This window comes from Gopherus evgoodei, chromosome 2 (assembly GCF_007399415.2).
Source record: "Gopherus evgoodei ecotype Sinaloan lineage chromosome 2, rGopEvg1_v1.p, whole genome shotgun sequence".
Classification (NCBI taxonomy): Eukaryota; Metazoa; Chordata; order Testudines; family Testudinidae; genus Gopherus; species Gopherus evgoodei.
This window is the reverse complement of record NC_044323.1, coordinates 272,550,122-272,574,202: the sequence shown is the minus strand read 5'-3', so window position 1 is coordinate 272,574,202 and position 24,081 is coordinate 272,550,122. Positions and strand designations below refer to the sequence as shown.

General features: G+C 41.8%; 1 protein-coding gene across 1 annotated transcript in view; it reads right to left on the bottom strand.

Annotated features, from left to right (window-relative positions):
• COLEC10 (collectin subfamily member 10) overlaps positions 1 to 23,355 on the bottom strand; it is a 28,145-nt gene extending 4,790 nt beyond the window's left edge. The window contains exons 1-5 of the mRNA XM_030553743.1: positions 23,127 to 23,355; positions 8,493 to 8,564; positions 5,944 to 6,015; positions 1,322 to 1,375; positions 106 to 201 (exon numbers count right to left, since the gene is read on the bottom strand). Coding sequence (XP_030409603.1) covers positions 106 to 201; positions 1,322 to 1,375; positions 5,944 to 6,015; positions 8,493 to 8,564; positions 23,127 to 23,274 — 442 coding nt within the window. The 5' untranslated portion in view covers positions 23,275 to 23,355. The remainder of the gene's footprint in view (positions 1 to 105; positions 202 to 1,321; positions 1,376 to 5,943; positions 6,016 to 8,492; positions 8,565 to 23,126) is intronic.
• Between the last annotated feature and the right edge of the window lie 726 nt (positions 23,356 to 24,081).

The following is a 24,081-nucleotide window of genomic DNA, read 5'->3' as shown; positions in this document are numbered from 1 at the left end:
TGCCTAGCACAAGGGGGCCCTGGCCTCTAGGCACTACCTTAATATAACAATAATAATCACTAATGAAAAGGTGGGAACTGTAAAATAAATGATGCTGAAGCTTACCATTTTTGACAAATTTCATGGCTGTCTTGAGTCGAGCAACATTAATATCCAGTTGTCCAACAACTTTGCGATATCTCCCACATTCACAGACTGTGCCTGATACAACACAGAAAACATCTGATTCATCAGCTGGGAATGGAGGGTTGGTACATGGTACTGCCTGACCTGCCAATCTGCTCTCAGACCTTCTAGAAGACTTACTGTTGACGTGTGGCAAGCTAGCATCTCACTATCCCCAGTGCTGCACACACTGATTGATAACACTCTGATTGATCTCACTGGGAACTGGACTGTGCCTCCTTAACATGGGACTGTAACTTTTCATTGATGTTTCGGTTTAGATTTTTCTCACCCACTTAGATATCTCTGATCTTGAAAAAGAACAATTCTTTCCTGGGGTAGGGAAGGTCCATCCCAGATGTAGGAGATTTCATCCCCTTAATCGCCATATCCTCTGCCTCTCATATCTATTCTGTGTTCCAGCCGGAACTTCACCTATCACAGCTGTCCCTATAACTTTATCTCCCTATGGTAGAGAAGTAAAAGCAAGGTAAGTTAACACAGTCACTTGTGGGTTGGGGTTATCCAGAGGAGACCAGCTGGCTTCCCAGCCCACTCTACTCTTGCTCCAGAGAGTTGGGCTGGGGAACTTCTATTAGGTCAGAGAAAGGGATGAACATGCTACAGACGTGGGACATTCCCCCTTTTCAGGCATAGACTCTTCTCTACCAGGGACATAGAAAAGAGCACTGAGCCCTTAAATTGGAAACTTTTTGGAGGAGGGACTATATCAATAAACTCTCTTGTGCACTTATTGTGCAGTAGAAATAACTAACAACCATGACAACTTGAAACCATTGAAGTCTGGGTTGTGTTTGGGCCTGATAAAATATGACCTCTGGGGTGCTGTATATTTTATTTCATTCTTCTGCTGCTCCCAGGAAGAGGAGGGATGCAGTTAATTTCTCACAAGAATCTTTATGGTTTGCACAGCCTAAGCTGCCATTTAGTTAAAAATCTATATTTTGTTTTTTAAAAAAGTCTCGATAAAGAAACAGGGTTTAAATTAAGGGTGGAAAACATTTCATGGATCTTGGTTTTTCTGTGAAACCCCAAACTTACAAAATGTCAGGAAACCCCAGCACCCCAGCAGATTCAACCATCTGTAGTAGAAAGACACAGCTCAGGAAATGTAGTGGTAACTAACATACTATACCTGCTTTTCCCTTCCCTCCAGGCACCCCAGTTAAACCTTTGATTCCTCTGTCACCTGAATGAAGAAAAAAAAATATGTTCCCATATCTCAGGAGAGCATGTTTGAAAAACATGTTGGAAATTTATTTAGTAATGTATTAGCTGTGTGCATTTGGCAGAAGGACACTGATGTGCTGTTCTAGCAGATGTGCCAAATCAAACAATCCATGATTAATTTTGGTGAATGAAAAGGAGAAAACTTTAATAGCTGATCCATTGATAGCTCAGGCCTCTTGTGGGTGGGTGGTGCCTGTTACCCACTCAATTTAAGGGGGAGCTGCACAATGCCCTTTATATGGCTGGATCATGAGATGCTGAAAGCAAGTCAGTGGGAATTCTCTCAGCATCTTGCAGGATTGAGTCCATCTGACACTGGATTACATCATGTAAAATTAAGATACAGGATAAGGCTGGTTTGACAAAACCCAGTGAATTTCCATGGATGCATTAAGCAATGCACACCACTGGCAAACAGCTCTCTAGCTGAGGTTGGTAGGAGACTTCATTTCATTACAGAATAAATCCATAGAAACGTGATATTTTTTATTTTTATTGTGTTTCTCATATTTTGAAAATCATTCAAATGATCCATATCTAACTGGCTGTACTAATACAAAAAGATGAGTGAGCAGCTTTATTTCAAAGCCACTCACAATTGTTTGAAACAGAAAAGTGCCTGACTTTATTTAAAATTCATTTCAGCTCTCTCTGATAGATTAAATAGCACCTTTAGTTCAGAGATCAAACCCTGCTTTTATTAATTCTATCTTGTAGTTTCACACCATGTATTTTTACATTATTTCTTTTCCTTAATATAGTTATATTTTTTTTGGAAGACATCAGGAGCTTATGAACATTTTAATTAAAAATAACTGACGCCCTTTTGTACAGACAGATGGAAATTCTGGAAAATTTCATTAAAGCACCTAATACTCTATAGCGTTAAACCATGAATGGGTTTGGATCTTCTGTTCATATACTGAAGAATATTAATATATCTAGTAAAAGCTAAATTCTATGGGCCAATTAGTGCTCTTAGGCAAGCCAGGGTGTGAATTGACAGTGCTGTACATCAACATCCCTGTATGGACATGACTGCACTGTAGTGGAAGTCCTAAGTGTGACTGATTATTACTACTTGAAAGCATAGTACACTAAGCCACATTCAAAAACTTCCAGTGTTCTGTAGATTCTCACAGTAATGTGCCATGAAGAAGCCCAAAATTACACCAGTGTAAATACATAATAACACTACTGAATTCTTATGTCATGAAAATCAATAATAGACATTGGCCAGCATTTTCAAAAAGTGACTAGTGATTTTGGGCACCACAATTCTCAGGTGTCTTAATGATGCACCTTAAAGGGGCTTAATTTGCAGAAGGCGGATGTTTATTAAAATCAGGCCCATTTAAAGTGTCTCAGATTAGTCACTAAAAAACTGAGGCATGCAAAAACACCAGTCACTGTTTCAAAGATCTTGGCTGTTGTTTGTAATGGCATTAGGAGCCGTATCAAAGAATCACTTACAAATGTTGGTAATAAAGAATGGGATTCTTTGGCATCAGAGACAGTTCCCCCTTTTCTATTTTTAACCTGGGATGCCAAAAATTCTTTCTCACTGTCCTCCCTCATCACAGACATATTGTAAGTTAGCATGATAAAATACATTCATTTCTTGGTTTGGGTATAACCTCAATTTTGTGACAGGAAACCCCTGGAACACCTAAAGCAATAAACTGAACCCTAATACCAGCAGCAATTTCTTCCATCTAGCTTGAATGACCTTTGCTTCTGGAAACAGAAACACATTTTTAATTGTTTGTTTCCTCATTTTCTTCTAAACAGATTGTATAATTCTTTCTTGACCATCAGAGGTGGTGTAAATATAACAGTTACTATGTTAGACAAAGAGCTGGCTTGAGTTAAAAAGTTGGGGTCAGATTTTAAAAGGTATGTAGATATTTAAGTATGCAAGTAGGCACCTAGTGGGATTTTCAAAAGCACCTTGGCAAGTTATTGAAATCAATGGGAGTTAGGCACCTTACATGTTTAGGTGCTTTTGAAAATCTGACTAGATGGCAACCTGCATCGTTAGGTGCCTAAATATCTTTGAAAATCTGTCCCTTGGTGTCACATTCTGCAAATGCTGTATAAATCTGGAGTAATTCCACTGAAGTCAATGGAATGGAGGAGATCTAAGCTACTTTTCTGCTCCTTTGATCTTGCTTGGGAGCCTAAGGGCCAGCTATTCTCAATTACATGGGCTAAAGCAGTCTGCTAGGGACCACTCCATCTTCTACCCATCTCCAGTCTGCTCCTACCCTTGGGAGCACACACTAGCTTTACTCCAGCTGAGTCAGGGGAATCCCCAGCAGAGAGCTAAAGCAGCTCTCCATTCCCCTTGTGCAACTATCTTTATTCAGCCATGTCTCCCATTGAAGCCAATGGGAACTGATGTTAGAAAAGGCTGTAGGTTGAGACTCAGTAATGCAAAGCCAAAAGTTAGACTTGCCTTTTTTTCTTATTTGCTTGCAAAGTCCATATAGTTCTTTCAGATTATTTAAACAAATGTTTTGGTGTTTTTGTGATGATATTGACATAACCTGTGACCATATAGATCATTGTTGCAACCACTGTTATATATTTGCAGCAAATATTGTGAAAAGGTTGTCGTGTAAGGTGTCTGTGGAAAGGTTGTGATTCGCTGATTATGATTATGCTATCTGTATGTGTGTATCATTTTTGTAGTTGAAGTTATTAATATTGGCTTGTATGTACTTAATGTACTTGTATATTAATGTGGTTTGATTCTAAGTAGCATTTGGTCGGCTTCTTGAGAAGGGACTATTCTCAGTAAGTGCCCAATTAAGAAACATTTAACTGACAATGAACTTTGGCAGACGCTAATCCACATCTGAGCTTTCCTGGGAACGTTCAAACTTACATGGAAACAATGGTATCAGCCTGCAAACTGAGTCATGCATGGACATGTGACTTGCCCATGTGACTCCAAGCTCCATCTTGCTGCTGTAATTTTCCAAAGTAAGAACAAAAAGGTGTCCTTCCACCTGGAAGAGACTATAAAAGGCAGCTGCCTCATTTCCATTTTGTCTTCACTCCTGCTTCTTACTGCTGGAGGAACCTTGCTACAAACTGAAGCTCTGAACAAAAGACTGAATGACCCATCCCAGTTGTGGATGTACTCCAGAGATTTGATTTGAACCTGCAATTTATTCCATCACTGCTACAAGCCTGAACCAAGAACTTTGCCATTCTTGTATGTAATTGATTCCATGTAACCAATTTTAGCTCTCATCTATATTTCTTTCTTTTTATGAATAAACCTTTAGATTTTAGATTCTAAAGATTTGGCAACAGTGTGATTTGTGGGTAAGATCTGATTTGTATATTGACCTGGGCCTTGGGCTTGGTCCTTTGGGATCAGGAGAACCTCTTTTTTCTTTTACTGGGGCGTTGATTTTTCATAACCATTCGTCCCATAATGAATGACGCTGGTGGTAATACCGGGAAACTGGAGTGTCTAAGGGAATTGCTTGTATTACTTATGGCTAGCCAGTGGAGTAAAACCAAAGTCCTCTCTGTCTGGCTGGTTTGGTGTGCCTCAAAGGCGGAGAAACCCCAGCCTTGGGCTGTAACTGCCCTGCTCTAAGCAATTTGTCCTGAATTGGTACTCTCAGTTGTGTCCCTCCAGAGGCAACATCGTTACAGTTTTGTTTTTAAAACTAACACAACCAACCACACACTAATAAAGCTGAGTACACAGGTGTTGTACTTTTTGATTGGTTGTTACAAGCCATAGTAAAAATTAAACCTCAGAGCAAATCAGACAGTCATATAGCTGTATCAAATTTCCATTACACTGTGACCAGGGGTAATAAAAGTTCTGTTCCTTTCCTTCCTGCTTAAGTGGAAATTAAACCAAACAATATGAATAAAGAGAGCACATGTATGTTTATTTGATGCATTATGCAGTAACTTATAATTGTATGTGTAAGTTTGAAAACTGAGGGCCTCTTCTGACAGGTCAGACAGGTGTAGTTATATTCTACCTTATATACAAGGGACAGGTTCTCAGATTAAGTAATTGGTGTCAGAACACGAGTCCTAAAATCACTGCCAAATCTAAGTCTTCTGCAAGGAGCTTGCCCATTGCACACCAAGGTGGTTAGCCAGGTCCAGGCATTAGGCATGAATAATAAGCAGCAGAATATTGACTCGTGATCCTCAGCTTTTGAAAGTAAGCGAGTAAAATCCTGGCCTCATTGCAGTCGATGGGAGTTTTGCCATATTGGAGCCAGGATTTCACTCTATGCTTTTTATTCTGTAATCTAAAAGAGATCAGCTTTCTTAGCCTAGCTAGAACATACACACACCAAACTGTATCATGATCCCCAACTAGCTTGTGTAAATATATTTGGAGGACATAAATCAGACATTATTTGAATCTGAATTATTTGTACTTAATATTTGTAATTCTTAAAAACATACAAATCATGTCATAATTGAATATGTACCTTCACCCCCCCAAAAAAAAATATTAACATGAAACACATAAATTACCTTTTCCTCCGATTGGGCCAATTTTCCCAATCATTCCCTGATCCCCACTATCCCCCACTGCTCCTTTGTTTCCTGAAAAGGAAAGCAATGAAAAGAAGGTGAATGGTTTTACCCATTCGCAGGACACTGTTTAATTCTTTAGATGATTTGTTACTTTTTTAAGGTGTGTAAGTGCAATGAAGCTATGTGTGTTACTGGTCCTCTTCTGGGCAAATCCACAGGGGATACGAGTCTGTGACATCCCCTCTTAGAGAGCTTCGTCTCTTTAGCTCCATAGCAGCTCATGCTGTTAGCTCTGGAGGTCCCCAATGTGTTGGTCAAAAATTGGGCTCTCTATCCTTCTTGCCAATCTCTGTAATTGACAAGTTCTTAGCAGGCATCAGAAATGCAATTTTAATGCTGGAAAAAAAGATTTAAAGATTCCCATTGATTTTATGCAGAGGACCGCCTATCTTTTCCCCTCCTGCTTAGTCTCCCTGGCCCAGAATTTTAAATGTATTTAGGGATTTGTCTGCTCAGCATTGCAAGGCCTATGTGTCTGGAGGTATTAGGATGATACTAATGGATGGTTCTGAACTCCTGTACTATGGAATAAACAACATGACATTTCAGAACTTCTTGTATTATTAAACCTCTCAATTGACATGCCCGGTACCATCATCTTTTATACTGAAAATACAGATTAAAACCTATTTTAGTTATTCATATATTAATTATGCTACGCAACAAATCCATAGCCAATAGCTCAGTGGTTCTCAAACTACAGGTCGAGACCCCAAAGAGAGTCATGACCCCATTTTAATGGAGTCACCAGGGCTGGCATTAGACTTGCTGGGAACTGGGGCCAAAGCTGAAGCTTGAGTCCCAGTGCCTGAGGCTGAAGCCTGTGGCTGGGCTCAGGCTACTGGCCCCCTGCCTGAGGCTGAAGTCCTCGGGCTTCAGCCCATCCTGCATGGGGTGATGGGCCTCAGGCGGATTCATGCTTCAGTCCCCCCTCCTGGGGTCATGTCAGAAGGGGGTCAAAGTGCAATGAAGTTTGAGAACCCCTGTCAAGTATTTTTTTGATTTCTTTTACCGGACCAAATTCTGAAGTCCTTACTTGCAGTAAAAGTTAGGATTGCCAAATATGGCCCAGTGTTTTTGCTGCATGTCACTACAGGATTTTTCTGGTCCACAGAGTCCAATGGTAATACACACCTTTATACTTGCCATTGTTTTATGTTACAAATTGGCTGGCTAAATTATGAGCTCCTAGTTTTGTGGGCTCTCCATCTACACATATGACTTTAATGCCACAAAAACATTTAATAAACACATGTTAACTAATCCCTTTCCCTCTGATCTGCTCCAGTCACTATTTTATGATTTGAAGCAATGTCACACATGTTCTTATGTAGACCATGTATATACAGATATAGAGGATGTATTAATTATAACAGCTAGTAAACAGAATTTAAAAAAAATATTCTAGCTATAAAATGTAAAACAATGCTATGGATTAGTGTCCTGATGTACTTAGCCCATTGCCAAATGGGAGAATGAACATGTGTAAGCATCAGTATTGCAAAAACAGCTGATTAAACTATGAGATGGGACACTCAAATAAGCTTTACTCTGAACTCTGTAATTAGCAGCACTTTTCTCTGCCTCAGAATGCTGTCGTACTGTTCATTATCCAAGGAGGGGGTGTGTCTAATAGAGCAGAGTGCTGAGAGGCTTGACTCCAGTCCCAGTTTAGATAGTGACTTGCTGTTTGGCCAGTTCTTACAGATATTGAGTCTCCTACCCTTCATTGATTTCAACGTATGGAAGCAGCCTAACTACTGTTGAGATCTGGGCCCCTATGGATCAGTTTGCTCATCTGTAAATTTGAAAATTCCACAGATATAGGCTTCTGTTGAGATAAATGTCAAGATTTATTGACCTAGAGGTAACTCTTAGCCTAAGTTTCACCTAAGGAGGTATTTGACTCAAGGGACAATAAAACCTTGATATATGTTGAAATATGAAGTCAGGCTATGTCTTGTTACACGTGGCTTTGAATGTTCCTAATCAGAGCTAAATGGAAATCCCTCCATTATAGCCATATAATTTCAGACATGTTGCAGTTTTTCCTCCAGTTTTTCCTCTCATTCACATTCTGAAGAGGAGATGAAATTAGGGCCCAGGTTATTTTTGATGAACTAGCCATGAAGGCAGGAGGTGCATATGTGATCTGATCGGCTAACGATCTTCCATATGCCACAGTTACGATGAACTGCAGTAATAGAAGGAAGCCAGCAATAGAAACTTATTGGCCTGTCACACAACTGTTTGCAGTCAGTCATAAGTTGTGACTTTCTTATGGTATATAAGAGTAATAGTAATACCCATATTAATAGTAATTCTGGCATGTTGTTAGCCTTAATCAGTTCATGTTTAGAAAATATTTTGAGATCTCTTGGTACAGCATTAGTCCAAGACATTATCATTACTAGCAATTGACATATTGTTCTGTTTTATTTGTATTAATATCCCTATATCAATACTATCAAAACTACCACACGTACCTTTTGGTCCTTTGGGGCCTACTTTTCCATGTTTTCCAACCTCTCCTTGATCTCCTTTTTCACCGTCATCCCCTTAAAAAACATAAAATAAAACATCATGCTCCAACTCATACAGTCCAATAAATATTATCATGTGTTTCTCCAAAAGTAAAATTGACTGGCTGACACTACTGGCTTCTTTAGTTGTTATTCTGAAGGTACAGTGGATATATATGGAACAAACCGGCTTCAGGAAATGCTGCAACATATTCTGCTTTGACAAAACCTTCCCATCATAACAATGACATTGACATTCCTTTTTGCCTCTAAACTCTCACCACACAAAAAACAAAATAAAGGCCTGTCCCAAGCAGAGCTATGACTCCAAAAAGGGATAAATACCATAGAGTGCACTAGGGCTTTTGCTGTTTCTTGTGATTTTATGTGGAAGGCATTCAGATACTGCGGTGATGGACAGCAGTATAAAACCTTAAGGTAGACAGATCAATAGCTGTAGAAATTGGAATGCAGCAAACCATAGATCCCAGCAAGTCAACCCATCAGCCCTTGGCACGTGCTGTATGTGTGTCTGAATGTAAAATTTGGGTTTTGCAAATACTCCCACACATGACTCTGAAATTTGTCTGCAGGGAAAGTCCACGGCAGTAAGTTCCTTGAACTTTACTTCCATAGCATATCGATACCCCAAGTAAGACAAAGGCCCCATTGCACACAGGGTGCTGTACATACAATAGTAAGAGACAGCCTTACAGGAAAGCGTTTACACTCTAAGTGGACAAGACAGACAAATGGTGGCACAAATAATCTCATTTCACCGATGGAAACTGGAGGCATTGGATAATTGAGTTGCTCAAGGTCACACAGAGTCTGAAGCAGAAGTAGGCCTTGAACCCAGATCTCCTCAGTCTGGAGTAACAAAAACCAACCAAACAAACAAAACCCCGAAACTAAAACAACAAGCAAAAACTTCTCCTCTGATGTACACAGCTATATATCGTAGCAAATAGAAAAAAATGGAGACTGCCTTGTTATTGATTGAGAGGTCAATAATACAAACAGCAAGTGAGCCAAATGAAAATGTGGGAAAGAAGCTGAGAAGTTGGGCCCTGCTCTGATTTCACATCATTTGTTTCTGAACTACGCCTGATGGTGCCAAAAGAGAAATAAAGTTTGTATGTACTTTATATGAGGCAGGCTTTTTGATTTGGTTCTGTGAATAACTGGTGATATGTAGTTGAGACCAGCTTTGACAGAATGGATGTTAAACTTTGGGACTTTGGTGACTTATGCTGGCAGCCAGACCAGAGCTCATTAGCTCAAAATGAGGAAAATAAAAGGTTGAGTGTCAAGCTGAGATTAAAGCAAGAACATCTGCTAGGAGGGACAGGAACTCCTGGGGATAAACAGCCTGGGAGAAAATATAGCTGAGAAACGTGCTAAACTGTCAGTGAGTGCAGTCAGTAAGTACAGACCGGGCCCATGGATTTGTTTAAATTATTTAATTGCTTACATAGCAGAATAAAGACAAACCCCAACTCACCCGTAAGGGTGGCTGTGCACAAAAACCTGCCATGCATATGCTGGATGGGGAGCTGGATGGGGATTATGCTCATTTACATAAACATTGTTTTGGATATTTAAAACCAGTTGTCACAAAACAAATACAGAAACGCCATGGCCTTCAATTAGCAAATAAGGGACCATTGAAGAACCTTTATCCTGAAGATCTCTGCAGTGATTCTGCAAAGGTGCTTCATAAAGCAGATACATGTCTGGAAGCTAGGCCCTTTAAAAATCCAGATCAGCCTTTGGGTCCAGTCCTGGAATTAGTGGGAATGTTGGCATTATATGTATTGTGGCAGTGTCTAGAGGCCATCAATCAAGCATCAGGGCCCCACTCCACTAGCCACTGTGCACGCATAATAAAAGATGGTCGCTGCTCCATAGAATGCTTGTCATTGTCAGGTACTTTCCCCTAGTCCTCCCAAAGAGTGTACATTGGCCAAACTGGACAATCTCTACGCAAAAGAATAAGTGGACACAAATTAGACATCAAGAATTATAACATTCAAAAACTAGTCGGAAAACACTTCAACCTCCCTGGTCACTCAGTTACAGACCTCAAAGTCTCAATACTCCAACAAAAAACCTTCAAAAACAGACTCCAACGAGAAACTGCAGAATTTAAATTTATTTTACAAACTGGATACCATTAAATTAGGCTTGAATAAAGACTGGGAGTGGATGGTCATTACACAAAGTAAAACCTATTTCCCCATGCTAATTTTCCCCCTACTTTTACTAACACCGTCTGGTCAACTGTTGGAAGTGGGCCATCCTGATTATCACTACGAAAGTTTTTTTCTTCTGCTGATTATAGCCCACCTTAACTGATTACTCTAGTTAAAGTGTGTATGGCAACATCCATTTTTTCATGTCCTCTGTGTACATTTATCTTCCTCCCGTATTTTCCACTGCATGCATTCAATGAAGTGGGTTTTAGCCCATGAAAGCTTATGCTCAAATACATTTGTTAGTCTCTAAGGTGCCACAAGTACTCCTTGTTCTTAAAAGCTGCAACGGTTCCTTCTGTATCAGAGTACCTAATGAGCAGTATGCATTCAGAGTTTTGGGTTGTCAATGGTTTAACTGTGATCTGGTGTATGGTGCACTTGATTGAGTCAGTTCACTAAACTGTGCCTCAGTTTCCCACTCTAGAATATGGGGAAATGATACTTGCCTGCCTTTGTAAAGAGCTTTGAGATTATAACAGTTGAATGTTAATTCTGATTACATTCCATGCCATTCTCCCTGTTAATTATCTCGTAGGTGAGCTGTGTGAAGCAAGGAAGGCCTGGACTAGGAAGTAAGGACAAGTAGAGTGAGGGAATATCTTTTATTGGACCAACTTCTGTTGGAGAGAGAGAGGAGTTTTTGAGCCATACAGAGCTGTTCTTCTGGTCTGGGAAAGGAACTCCCAGCAAAATGCAAGGTCGAACAGATTGTTTAGCATAATAAGTAGTTAGCACATATTGTAAGGGACCATTCAATGTAGAGCAGCTCTGCAGTCATAGGTCAAAACAAGGAACTTAGTGGGTTATGGATTGTTGTACTAAGCCATAAATCCAGTGTCTGTGTTCAGGCCATGGTTTTTACTATCTAGCAAAGTTATGAGTTTAAGTCTCCTGCTTTCCCCCGCTCCTCTTTTGAAAGTATTATAGAGGTTTCCTTTTGAAATGTGAAGTCTTAAGTGATGTTGCCCTCTTGTGGTTTGCCATTGTGTTGGAAGGACTAGGATGGATGCATTTCTTTAAATGAGCAAGTCCCTCGTCATCTCTTGTGATTTAATATGTACAAGCCACCTGCACCTTTTTATCCACTTACATTATTTCAGCCTGTACATTGCAAATGGTATTTATGTTCACATCAGAGAGGGGCTTGAATCACAACTCTGGATTGGGATCAGAACATCCTACTGTTTTCTTTGTACAGCTCTATCAGTGTACATGTTGCTTTACAGAAAAAGAAGACTGAGTCCTTGCCCTGAGGAGCTTACAGTGTAAGGCCTGGCCTGCATTCTGATCTGCTCTTGATAGTATTCAGGGATGGAGGCAAAGGTGGTTGTGTGGTAGGTTCAATTCTATCTCAATTAACAGATTGTTTCCTTTAAACTATGGTTGCCCAGAGGTCAGGGACGGCTCCAGACACCAGCACGCCAAGCATGTGCCTAGGGCGGCAAGCCATGGAGGGCGCTCTGCCGGTTGCCGAGAGGGCGTCAGGCAGGGTGCCTTTGGCGGCATGCCTGCGGAGGGTCCACTGGTCCCGCGGCTTCGGCAGACCTCCCGCAGGCATGCAGCCAAATCCATGGAACCGGGGACTTCCCACAGGCAAGTTGCCAAAGGCAGCCTGCCTGCCGTGGTTGGGGCAGCAAGATACCTAGAGCCGCCCCTGCCAGAGGTGACTTACTTCTACCTCTATGTGTTGGCACGTCAGTGCATCAAGCTGAAGCGTGGTTGTCTTCTGTTCCCTTTTAGTATTCCATCAAATTGATCCACTTGCCATGTGTCACTAATTTAAAATACCAAGCTATTAAAATGAACATACTGAACAAGAAGTTGCTCAGCCTTCTTGCATTTGTGTGAGCCAGGAGAGCAAAAGCTACAAGCACTTAGACCTTTAACAGCCACCAGATCACTTCTACTTGTAACTGACAAGGGAAGAGGTAAAAAAATAAATAAAGAAAACAAAACAGTTCCAAGAAAGTGGCTTGAGCACTACCAATCAGTAGAACTTTTGTGAAATTTAAAGGGGCACTGCCAATAAAGAAATAACAGTTAAAAAGAAAAAAATATCATTTTATTGTTCTCCTCTCTCTCCTATCCCATTCCCAATTAGTAGCTAGAAGCCCCATAATATCCATTCAAAGTTTAAAGAACTCAGTGTATACCCATTGACTTCAGTAGAGTTACTGCTGATTAGGACTGGCTGGAAAACAATCATCCTAGTTTGCAAAGAATTTCAAAGTTTCTGAAAGTTTTGTTTGTTTGTTCCACATCAGGATGAGACACAGCAGGAAATGTGTCTGAGGAAGTGAGAACACCCTTCCCCTCCAATCCTCATTGCACAAAAAAGAGAGAAACACCCCCTCCATTTCTAGAATAGCCCCCCTCCATTTCTAGAATAGCCAACAAGTCCCTGCTTTCTTTCCAGGCAACCCAGCCCATCAGGTTATACCATCTATGTGTCTCAGATTGGAGCTGTTCATTCTGAATACATGATTACATCCTATGGAGCTGTAGAGACTGAAACCTGGATTTCTCACAGCTCTCTTCATCCCCTCCCCCAAATATTTAATTATCTATACAAATAGCACAGCTCCAACAGAAGAGATTGACTCAATAGCCCTGTGGATGGGGCACTTACCTGCAATGTGGGAGACCCAGGCTGAAGCTCTGGCTTCAAATCAGGCACTAGGCCTCCCACATGCCAAGTGAGGATCCTAACTGGGCTATTCCCATCTCTGGCTCTTTGGTTCCACCTGGATAAACCTTTTTCAACAAATTGGTATTTTCCAATGAAAAATTCCTGACCAGCTGTACTCCTGATTTCCATGAGGATCAATACGCCAGATCCATGGCTAGTGTTGACTTTAATAGAGCTATGCTGAGAACCTGGGCCTCTGGGTGGGATTTTCTGGTAAATACTAGAAAAAACATTTAGACATTGGGCCCAATTCTCCTTCTATTTACGTGTGTTTTACAAAGGTGTAACTCTTGGCCTAATTCTCCAGTCACTGCCCTCATGATGTTACTCCATGGACTCATGATTTACATTGATCTGAATGGGGAGTCAAACTAATGTTGTTACACTGATGTAAAACCAGTGTAAGTGATAAGAAAATCCGGCCCTTCATGTTCTGAGTTTATCTATATCACCTCACTCAGGTAGAAATTCTGTAAAAAGACTGCACATATACAACATGCAGCGTACGGCAGAGAGAAAGAGAGCTCTCAACATTCCAAATAAGTAAGAAATTGGATGAAAGTAACTTTTGAAATTATAGGATTTTTTTAGCTCAAACATATGAGGTGCTGACAGGGAACACTGGTTATGGGGTAGGACAGCACATGGGATGTGGTAAGGTCATTTATATATTCAGCAAGAAAAGTGGACAGTGGCAGGTTGGTTTCTGACAGAGTTTGAGATTTTCCAGAAAGAGAATTATGTAAGCTCAGTTAGTAAGGCTGAGAGATGGACAGCAGTACTGGAGACCACAGTAAATGTTACTTTGAAGCACTGACCCATGCCAGAGAGTTTACAAGCAACATTTGTCAGAATAATTAAAGGAAAAGTAAAAAAAAAACCAAAACATTGCTACAGGGAAACTTCCTGTATCCCTCTTCAGATTTCATTCCAGTCCAGATTCTCATCCTGGGCCCAATCCAACTCCCTTTGAAGTTCCAAGAAAGACTATCATGGACTTTATGGGACTTGGATTGAGACCTTAGGGAGCTGGCATGGTCTAGGGTCAGGTCTGCAGAAATTCTGAGCACCTCCACCTCCAAAAGAAGTCAATAGCAGCAGTGCACTTTTGAAAAATCAGCCCCCCGCCCCATGCTTATAGATTGAGACTGGGGGAACTGCAGACTAACTCCAGGCTCTGACTCAGGTTTGAGCCCAACCCCCTCTTCTGTCCACAGACAAATAGTCTGAGTCAGGTCAGCAAGCACTCAGGATCTGGATCCTAGGACCCTGCTAGGGGACTGGGTCAGAGCTCACGTCCCTCTGTGACTCAGGACCAAGCCCTGTCATTTTGCAGTGTGGACACAGCTCAAGCCAGAGACCCGAGTCCAAAAGTCTGCTTAGTGCAATATGGATGCATAAGCACAGCTGTGAGACCAAGGTCCAATAACTGCAAACCCATGTTTACAATGCAGGGTGGACACTCAAGCATAGACTTGGAAACACTAAGTCTACAAACCCAGGTCTCAGAGACCCAGCAATGTAGATATACACTTTTAGTCAAAAGATCTAGGTTATATTTCTGATTTTACCCTGAATCACTGTTTGATCTTGGTCAACTCTCTTGGCCAGATTCTGGTCTCATTTGCAGTGGGGTAGTGTCAAGGTATTTTTCCCCCCGTTTGAACTTTAGCATCCAAAAGTGGGGACCTGCATGGACACTTCTAAGCTTAATTCCTAGCTTAGATCTGATAGCACTGCCACCACCAAAATATAGTGTTTGGCACACTTTCTGTTCCCCCAAAACTTTCCCTGGGGAACCCAAGACCCAAACCCCTTGGGTCTTAAAACCAGGAGAAATAAACCATCCGCCCTCCTTTCCCCCTCCCAGACTTTCCCCTCCCTGGGTTACCTTGAGAGGCTACACTGATCCAAACTCCTTGGATCTTAAAACAGAGAGGAATTAACCTCCCCCTACTCCTTTCCCCCCACCAATCCCTGGTGAGTTCAGACCCAATCCCCTTGGGTCTTAAACAAGGGGAAAAAATCAATCAGGTCCTTAAAAAAGAAAGCTTTTAATTAAAGAAAGAAAAAGTTAAAATTATCTCTGTAAAATCAGGGTGGAAAATGTTTACAGGGTATTCAGCTCATATAGACTAGAGGGACTTCCTCCTTCCCCCAGCCTGAGATTCAAGTTACAGCAAACAGAAGTAAAAAAATCCTTCCAGCAAAATACACATTCACACGTTTAGAAAACAAACATAAGACTAATCCGCCTTTTCTAGCTAGTACTTACTATTTTGAACATGAGACACTGTTTCAGAAAGATTGGAGAAACCTAGGTTGCACATCTGGTCCCTCTTAGCCCCAAGAGCGAACAACCAACAAAACAAACAGCACAAACAAAGACTTCCCTCCACCAAGATTTGAGAGTAACTTGTCCCCCCATTGGTCCTCTGGTCAGGTGTCAGCCAGGTTCACTGAGCTTCTTAACCCTTTACAGGTAAAAGAGACATTAACCCTTAACCATCTGTTTATGACAGGTAGTCATCCAGTTCTGAATTTGGCCCTTATTGCCCCAACTACCCTGGGCATACAATGCTGATAATCTTTAACTTTATAAAGAGTTTAGAGATCCTCTAATGAAAAGCTGTAGAGAAATGTGATGTATTATTTAAAATGATTTGCTACATTAAAACTCTGACATTAAAATGTTAATTTTTGCCCAGATACCAGGTGATAAGGTGCTTCAGAAATAAGATATCTAGGCAGGTCTATATCATTATGCATTTCTGTACAGTAAGAGCAGCCCACAGTGTGGTTTATGGTGGTCTCTAGTACTGCTGCCCATTTCATCCTAAGTAATTGTGTTTATACAATTCTGCTTCTGGAAAGTCTCAGTCTCTGTCAGAAACCAGACCTCCCGCTGTCCTGAGGTTATAAGAGACAAAGTTGGGTAAGTAGTAGAAGTAGGGAAAGGGGGAAATAATAGGGGATTCAAAGAGGAGTTGATGTAATCAGATTGGCACAAAATATGATTTTAGTGGCCTAATTTTATATGGATTAGAGGAGAGCACTGTGGGGGTCAGAAGATACGGAGAAAAGCGTATAACCAGCAACCAGCAAGATAGAAGAGTATAAGGGCCTGAGTGAGAGTTCTAACAGTCTGGACAGAAAGAAAAGGTCAGGTGGTTGAGGAAGAAGTAATAGGATTTGGATGCAAGAGGCATGAGAAAGGAAGGAGACCAAGGTTACCCTTGGTATCATGATGTGTTTAACAGTGACCGAGAATGAGGGGAATGGAAAGGAGGGTTTCAAAGAAAGGCCAGGAGTTCAGTTTTGGCCAGGTTAGGTTTAAGCTGATGGTGTGACATCCAGACTGAGATATGGAACTAGATAGAGTGAGACATCCCAGAAATGGGAAGCAAGATTTATGGGGCCTCAGTTCATAGATGGTAGCTAAAGCTGTATGAAGGGATGGTATCACTCTGAGACGGGGTGCAGGAAAAAGAGGAAAAGGCCAAAGATAGAAATTGTGAGACTGCCTAGGAGAGGGGAGGGAACATTGAAGGAACCATCGGACACAAGAGAACCAAGAGAGGTCAGCATTGTGAAAACTGTGGAGGCTTAAAGTTCCCTACCCATCCCTTGGTGATGATGTGGAGTGTAGGGTGTGAGAGAACAGGCTATTTTGAAAGAAAGAAGAAGCAGAAGCCATCCCAGAAGGTTTCTGTGGAAATTTTTTGGCTCAATGTGTCATAGTAGTTTAGACTTGATTAATACAGATGCTGTCTGGGAAATGTCAGTTACTTTATCTCATCAGATAGAGATGCCAGGAGGGTAAAAAGTGACCTGGTGCACATTGGCTGTAATATGTGTTTTAAGGAACTTTTCTGTACAATGTACTCATGCAAAACTTTTTTCTGTGTAATTTTTACTGATGATTCATAAACAACCACATCAATCTGGAAACCACATTCCACTAATAACAGTATTGATCACAATTTCCAGTTCTAACTGGATGAAACTTGGGTTGTTCAATTCAGAGGTTTGTGCAAATTTTATTCTGGCTTCTTTTTGTATGGGTTTGTATCCATTGGGCTTTGCTTTGGGCTGACGTCGTCGGTGAAACCAAGTGAGAGTCAGCAGGGTTTGCATTGCTTCTGTCTGAGACTATACACGAGGTCCAGTTTTTCCTCTAAAGGACTTTTTCACTTAATTTGCCTACAGTGTGTATAGTTAGGGTAGTCTTCCCCCTTCAGGGGATCAATTGAATCCAGGAATTGGTCTTTGTCTTATAATTTTTAATCCTGAATAATAGCCTAAATTTTCAAAACTGGCTAGCGATGTTGGATATGGGAATTTGCGGGGGGTACAATTTGTGGCACTTTAACCTGATTTTCAGAGTGTTTGCTCAGCCCTTCTAAAAATCAGCTCCCTTTAATGTCTCCCAAATTGGGCCTCCAAAATCACTAATCACTTTGTTAATCTAAGTTTTCAAATTCTTATAGAAATTTTTGCACCAAATACAGAATTCTGTAGTAAGGTTATAATATGCTGTTAAATTTTATTGGTGAGTTTACAGATTCAATAGAGAGGCCATCAATCTTGATGACGTTCTATAGGCTTATTCTGAAGAAATTTTATAGAACCTTGTTAGAATTTATCAGGGATGAAATCTTCTCAGAAAGGTGGGACCAGACTGCAGTAGCATTAGGCCCAAGTTCATCAAAAGAATTAGTAGCCTTCTTTGCAAATCTGAGCTGAGTTTTAGATTGGCGAGGAAACTGGAAACCAGTTTAAGTTTGCCTGCTTTTGTGTGTGTGTGTGTGTGTGTGTGTGTGTGTGTGTGTGTGTGTGTGTGTGTGTGTGTGTGTGTGTGTGTGTGTGTTAGCATGCATGCAAAGGTTGGTCATCTGCTCATATAGTGCTTTTAAAAATAATAACTGATCTGTCTGCACCAACAGTAGAAAAAAGGGTGTGCGAACAGAAAGATGGAGAAAACAAATAGGAATACTAAATTAGTCAGTCCCTAAAACATGCATTGTAGATATCATTCATGACCACTAGAGGTCAGACTTTAATGGCTATTAAGTTATTAATAACAAACAGTTCTGATAGATACTAACTTCTAGGGCTTTATCCTAGAAATTAAAGATGGTAAAGACTTATTAGGCCCCCTAGTCCATCCCTACTGCCCAGGGCAGAATCATTCCCTCAGTACATTGTCGAGCGCTTTGTCCAGTCAACTTTTCATGGCTCCGTTTTGTGTCACTTTCCTGTGAGCCTAATGGCTCTGTGTCGTGAAGGCTTTTTTTCTGATATTCAGCCTATCTTTCCCCTCACTTATTTTTATCCCATTACTCATATCCCTTTGTGCTACCTAAGTAATTAATTTGACACCTCTTGTTCTAAGTGTGAAAAAAGTGACCAATGTTTTGAGCAAATAATTTTTGGGTGAAAACTGGCCCTTTTTGAACAAAGATGGTTTCCACACAGAGCACATGAAAAAATGTAAGTTCTTGCTGCTATTTCCTGTAGGAAATGTGGACTTTAAAAGTAATGCAAATGCACTGTACAACTTCAATTTAATGTGAAGCCATAGGATCTGAGGCACTCGGTGCACCTACAGGCCTCTTACGGTAAAGGTAGATTATGTCACAGGAGATGCACAAAGCCTGTGAGTGGCACAGCTACAGAGTGATTGCCCAGCATATTGTGTGATCTCTCAGCAGAATAAATTATGCTATGATGCCTGCCACTAGATGGTAGAAAGGAGATGGTAGAGGGATTAAATGCGGGCAAATTGGCTAAGAAGCTGGAGAGTTGCCTATTTTCTGAAAACTGGAAAACAGGCTGCACCACAGATACAGCATTTTTAAAAGAAAGATAATGATGATGCTAAAAGCAAGAGAAGCCTTCATTTGAGATACTACAGTTAGAAATACAGTAGGAAAGTTTTGTTGGTGGATTTAGTGCTGTAACAGCTAGAACACCTGGTGTCTGGAGTCCTCTAGTCACAGGACAGGTACAGTGTGGGCAGCAGTACTGCAAACTTTCTCATGCCTTCTTTGGCCAATGTGCCTCATCTCTGACCTTGAGAGGATTCTCTACAGGAAAGGGGGTAGTTCATACATTGTTCCATTCAGTCTTTAGATTCTCATTTGGACTGCAGATGAGGCTGTCATGCCAGTAAAAGCCAGGGTGTGACTTCTAACATGGGCTCTTGTCCACTAGGAACTGGAGTGAGGCCACAGATTCATCTCCCATAGAGAGTAGACTGCTCTCAGATGGTCACTGGTCACCTGTTTGACAGGAGATTTGAAGCAGTGACTTAAGGTGATGAGCTCCATGTTCATTTACTAGCCTTGAGCCATTAAGCCCTTTGAAAATACGAATATTCTAGTTATGAGGAGCATTAAACATCCCCTCAATATACTCCTTTTATTCTTCCCTTCCCCTGGTATCATCATGCCAACCCATTATTCAGGCCAAGAAGCAACAGAGATCGGACATCACAATTGCTGGATTCGCTCATGACCAGGCTTGGGTTACACTGAGTGCTCCTAGTCCCTACTGGATGAGACCAAAGGAACAAGTCTGGGACCTGAACTTATATCCTAGCTCTATTCATGATGTGGTGTCACTAAGCCATGTCTACACTACCACTTATGTTGGCAAAACTTAAAAAACCCATGCCCCTGGGCAACATATTGACATAAGTGGTAGTGTGCACAGCACTATGTTGGCAGGAGAGCTTGTCCTGCCAACACAGATACTGCCTCTAATTGGAGGCGGTTTAATTATGTTGTAGACCAGCTACCTGAGCAATCTTACAGTGGCACAACTGCATCAGTACAGCTGTGCTGCTGTAAGGTCTCTAGTGTAGACATAGCCCACTCAGGCATGTTTTAATTGCAAAGTTTATTGTCAGCCAAACTCTCTCTTCCAAGCATGTGCGCTTCCATTATTCAGATAGTAACTAAACAAACTTGTACCACTTCCTCTGGTTTCAGTGTGTCTTCTTGTGTTTCTACTGCCTCAGCAATGGTTAAACATCAGATTTCAATCTTAAAGAAATGTATGTGATGATTAAAAATGGTACTTCAAGCAATATTCATTTGACTAATCCATCATAAAAACAAATGAGTCTGCAGCAATGGTTTTATGTTGATAAAGTCTCTTTTCTGTTTAAACTATACATCGCTTGCATTTGTTCCCCTATTCTGTGGCCTACAGAGAAATATAACAAATTACTAATAAGGAAGCAGTACTCTGAGATTCAATAGCCATTGCCTGGAATAAATGTTTTAGAACTGCCACTGAAAGATATATATCTTTGTTATGGGTTAAGTTCTTGGCTGATTTACACCCTAGGCAATTCCACTGACTTTGGTTAGGTTACATGGGTTCAGTTGCGTAAGCTGATGCATGGAATTTGGCTTCAGATATTTGTAAAGTGTCTTGAAGGTGAAAGAATGATATGCTAAAGAGTTGATCGAGATCCCGCGGAAGTCAGTGGTGAGGTCCCTATTGACGTCAACAGGAGCTCCTAGATCAAGTCTGATATGTGCTGCAGTGCTCACTATCTATAAGTAGGCATTTATAAACAGTGAGAATTATGATGGTATTCTCCCCTTAAGTGTAGAAACAAGTAGCGCAACCATCAGCTGTCACTTGGTTAATGCTTGCTTTTAAGGGAAGTCACAGTGTTACTATTTTGTATATCAACTGCCTGGGAACACATACGTTGAACAGGAACAATCTAATTTAGCTGAAACAATTTGGACAAGATATTAAGTTTATATTAGTGGTGTTCAAATAATATAGTTTACCAAGTACCCCCTTCTAAGATAGGTAGAGGTGTTGTGTGGGATTGGCACATGGGGTCACGTTTCCCCTGCATATTTCTGCCTACCATTTAGCAACAGCTTCTAGAGGTTTTCAAACTGTGGGGCGTGCCCCCTTGGGGGCATGGAGGAACATTCAGGGGGCAGGCAGTGACTTGAGTTCGAACTTTTTGAGTTGAGCTGCCGTGTGTGATACAATTTTTGGTTGTGTGACCATCTCAGCCCCCAAAACCATCCTTAGGATTTATGAGGCCCTATGCAGTATTATTAAACTGGTGCCCCTATGCTCCACTGAAGGCGGTCCCCAGCCAGTGCTGCTGACCCCAGTATGTCGATGGAGCACAGCCACCACCCCCACCTGCAGACCCCCAGAACCGCCCCCCCCCCCCATTGCTGACACATTGAGTTTGTATGCAGCGGCTCAAGGTAGGCTAGCCTGTCACATGGGGGCTACATCTTGCCAGAGCCCACGGCCCTCCTGCAGCCCCTAGCCAGTCCGGGCTCACCATGAGCATTTGGACAGGAAGTACCAAGCAGTAATAATAACAACAATTATACAAGTGTGCGTGTGTGTGTGCACGTGGCAGAGTGTGTGCATGTGTGTGTGAGAGAGAGTCAGTGCGTCCGAGAGAGACAGAGAGGGAGCCAGTATGTGTGTGTGTGTGACTGTGTGTTGGGGAGCTGTGTGACAGAGTGTGTGTTGGGGAGTGTGAGACTATGTGTGTGCCTGACAATCTGTATTGAGGGACTGTGATTCATGAGAGGCAGAGTGTGTGTGTGTGTGTGTGTGTGTGTGTGTGTGTGTGTGTGTGTGTGTGTGTGTGTGTGTGTTAGGGAAGTATGAGCGACAGTGAGCGCTCTGTCAGTTTAGGCCCCCGGACCCCCGCTGACTCATGTGAAAGTTTCGTTCCTCCTGTCTTGGCCCCGGGTCCGGCCCTTGCTGGAGACCAAATGGCACAGGCAGGCAGGGTCCAGGGAGGGACTCCGCTCCAGTGACTGGCCACAGCACTCTGGACTTCCCAGGGCAGCAGAAACGGAGTCTGGAGCCCTCCGCCGGCCGGCTGAGGAGCGAGTGAGGGAGCAGGTGGGGCTAGGGGCGGGGAGAAGCCCACCAGCCCAGCACAGGGGAGGGGCTGGAGAAGAGAGGATTCCAGCCGCAGCCAGTAAGGGAATGGTGCCCCACATTTTTGGATACCCTACACAACTGTGTATGCTGCGTAGGCCTAAGGATGGCCCTGGTCCCCCTCCCCACCCAACCAAGACAGGCTGGGTGGTCTGCAGAGGTGAGTCAGGACGTGGTGGTGGTGACCCATCTCTGAGCTCTGCCTTGCAGGACTGGCCCAAGTCCCCCCAAACATTCCTCAGTGCCCCATAGGGGGGCATGCCTCACAGTTTAAAATACCTCTGATTCTGAGTTGCACAGCGGCTGCAATTTTAATTGAAAGGAGATTAAATGTTGATTAGATTGCCAAGTCTTACTAAATAAAAGGTGTTGTCCGCCCTCACAGAATTTTTTTAATGTATCTCAGACGACAGCTTGTGTACCCGAGGGGTATGCATACTCCAGTTTGAAAACACTTTATATGAAAGTGCAGGAGTTGGTTCCAGTAACCTTTTTAAAAAATTCCATAATTCTCAAGTCTCCTCACTGCAGCCTTTCTCTTCACTTCCCCTCCATCTTCCTCTACACATTTCATTTGGCTAGATCTGCAATTCTTCAGATCCTTCATCTCCAGCCCACTGCTGATGCACATCCCACACCACAAATCCCTTCCTGGCTCACAATTTCAACTCTGATCAGCTTTGGTATTAACTAGCTCACCTTTTGGTCCAGGTAAAATGGTGTGTGTTGAGCAGACATCAGTTGCAGGTTGATTGTCAACATTGAAACCAAAAATTTGAACTTGAAAAATAAGGAGCACTACTAAAGTTCCACATGTCCTCCACTGTTGTCCTTTCATGCTGCTCATCCTTGCAGTTCCTCAGGAAATGCCTTTCGTTGTTTCAGTCTTGAAAAATACAAGTTGATTCTAAAATAAATGTTTCACTAAATGAGGCAGAGCAAAGACTTGGAAGCTTACACTTGAAAAAAAGCTAAATAAAGTGGGAAAAATGTCACTGATGTGTTCAGTTTTTTGTATCCTGCACAGATGATACATTGTCCAGAATATTTATTTAACAGTGACAGCTGTTTATTCTAATTTATCTTTTAGTTGTGAAATATTTAGCTGCATTTGCCAGAGGAAATGTCTTGGATATATGACGCCATCTGTGTTTTTATTAGCCTTTTCTTTTTACACTTATAATGGGGAAACCCAATACTCCATTCATTCAGAAGAGAAAGACTTTGATTTTCTATCCAAATGAATGTCAATTAATTATAAGATGCTTGTTCTGTGTTATGTAAGGAAATTAATTTATGCTCATTATAACAGGTAAGGGACATATGCCAGCAAAAGCCCACTAAATCCCCCCAAAGCAACAGAATGGTTGTAGCTCTTCTTCAAGGAGAAGTCATAGAACGGGACTTCACACCTCCTGAATGCCACACTGTAGATTCTCTGGTGGCTCCCTGCAGCATGGTGGAAGGGTGAGAGATGAATGTGAGCAAGGAGTCTGTGAACCAAGCTGATCTGCCAGCCAGAATCCACAGGCCATGGCTGCTATTAGCACCTGGAGACTGTTGTAGTGGTTGTTCTGTGGCCTCCCTGGCTTTGTTGATGGACAAGATCCAGAAGGACAACCTTGAGGACTGAAGCCACAGAAGAGGCTTAAAG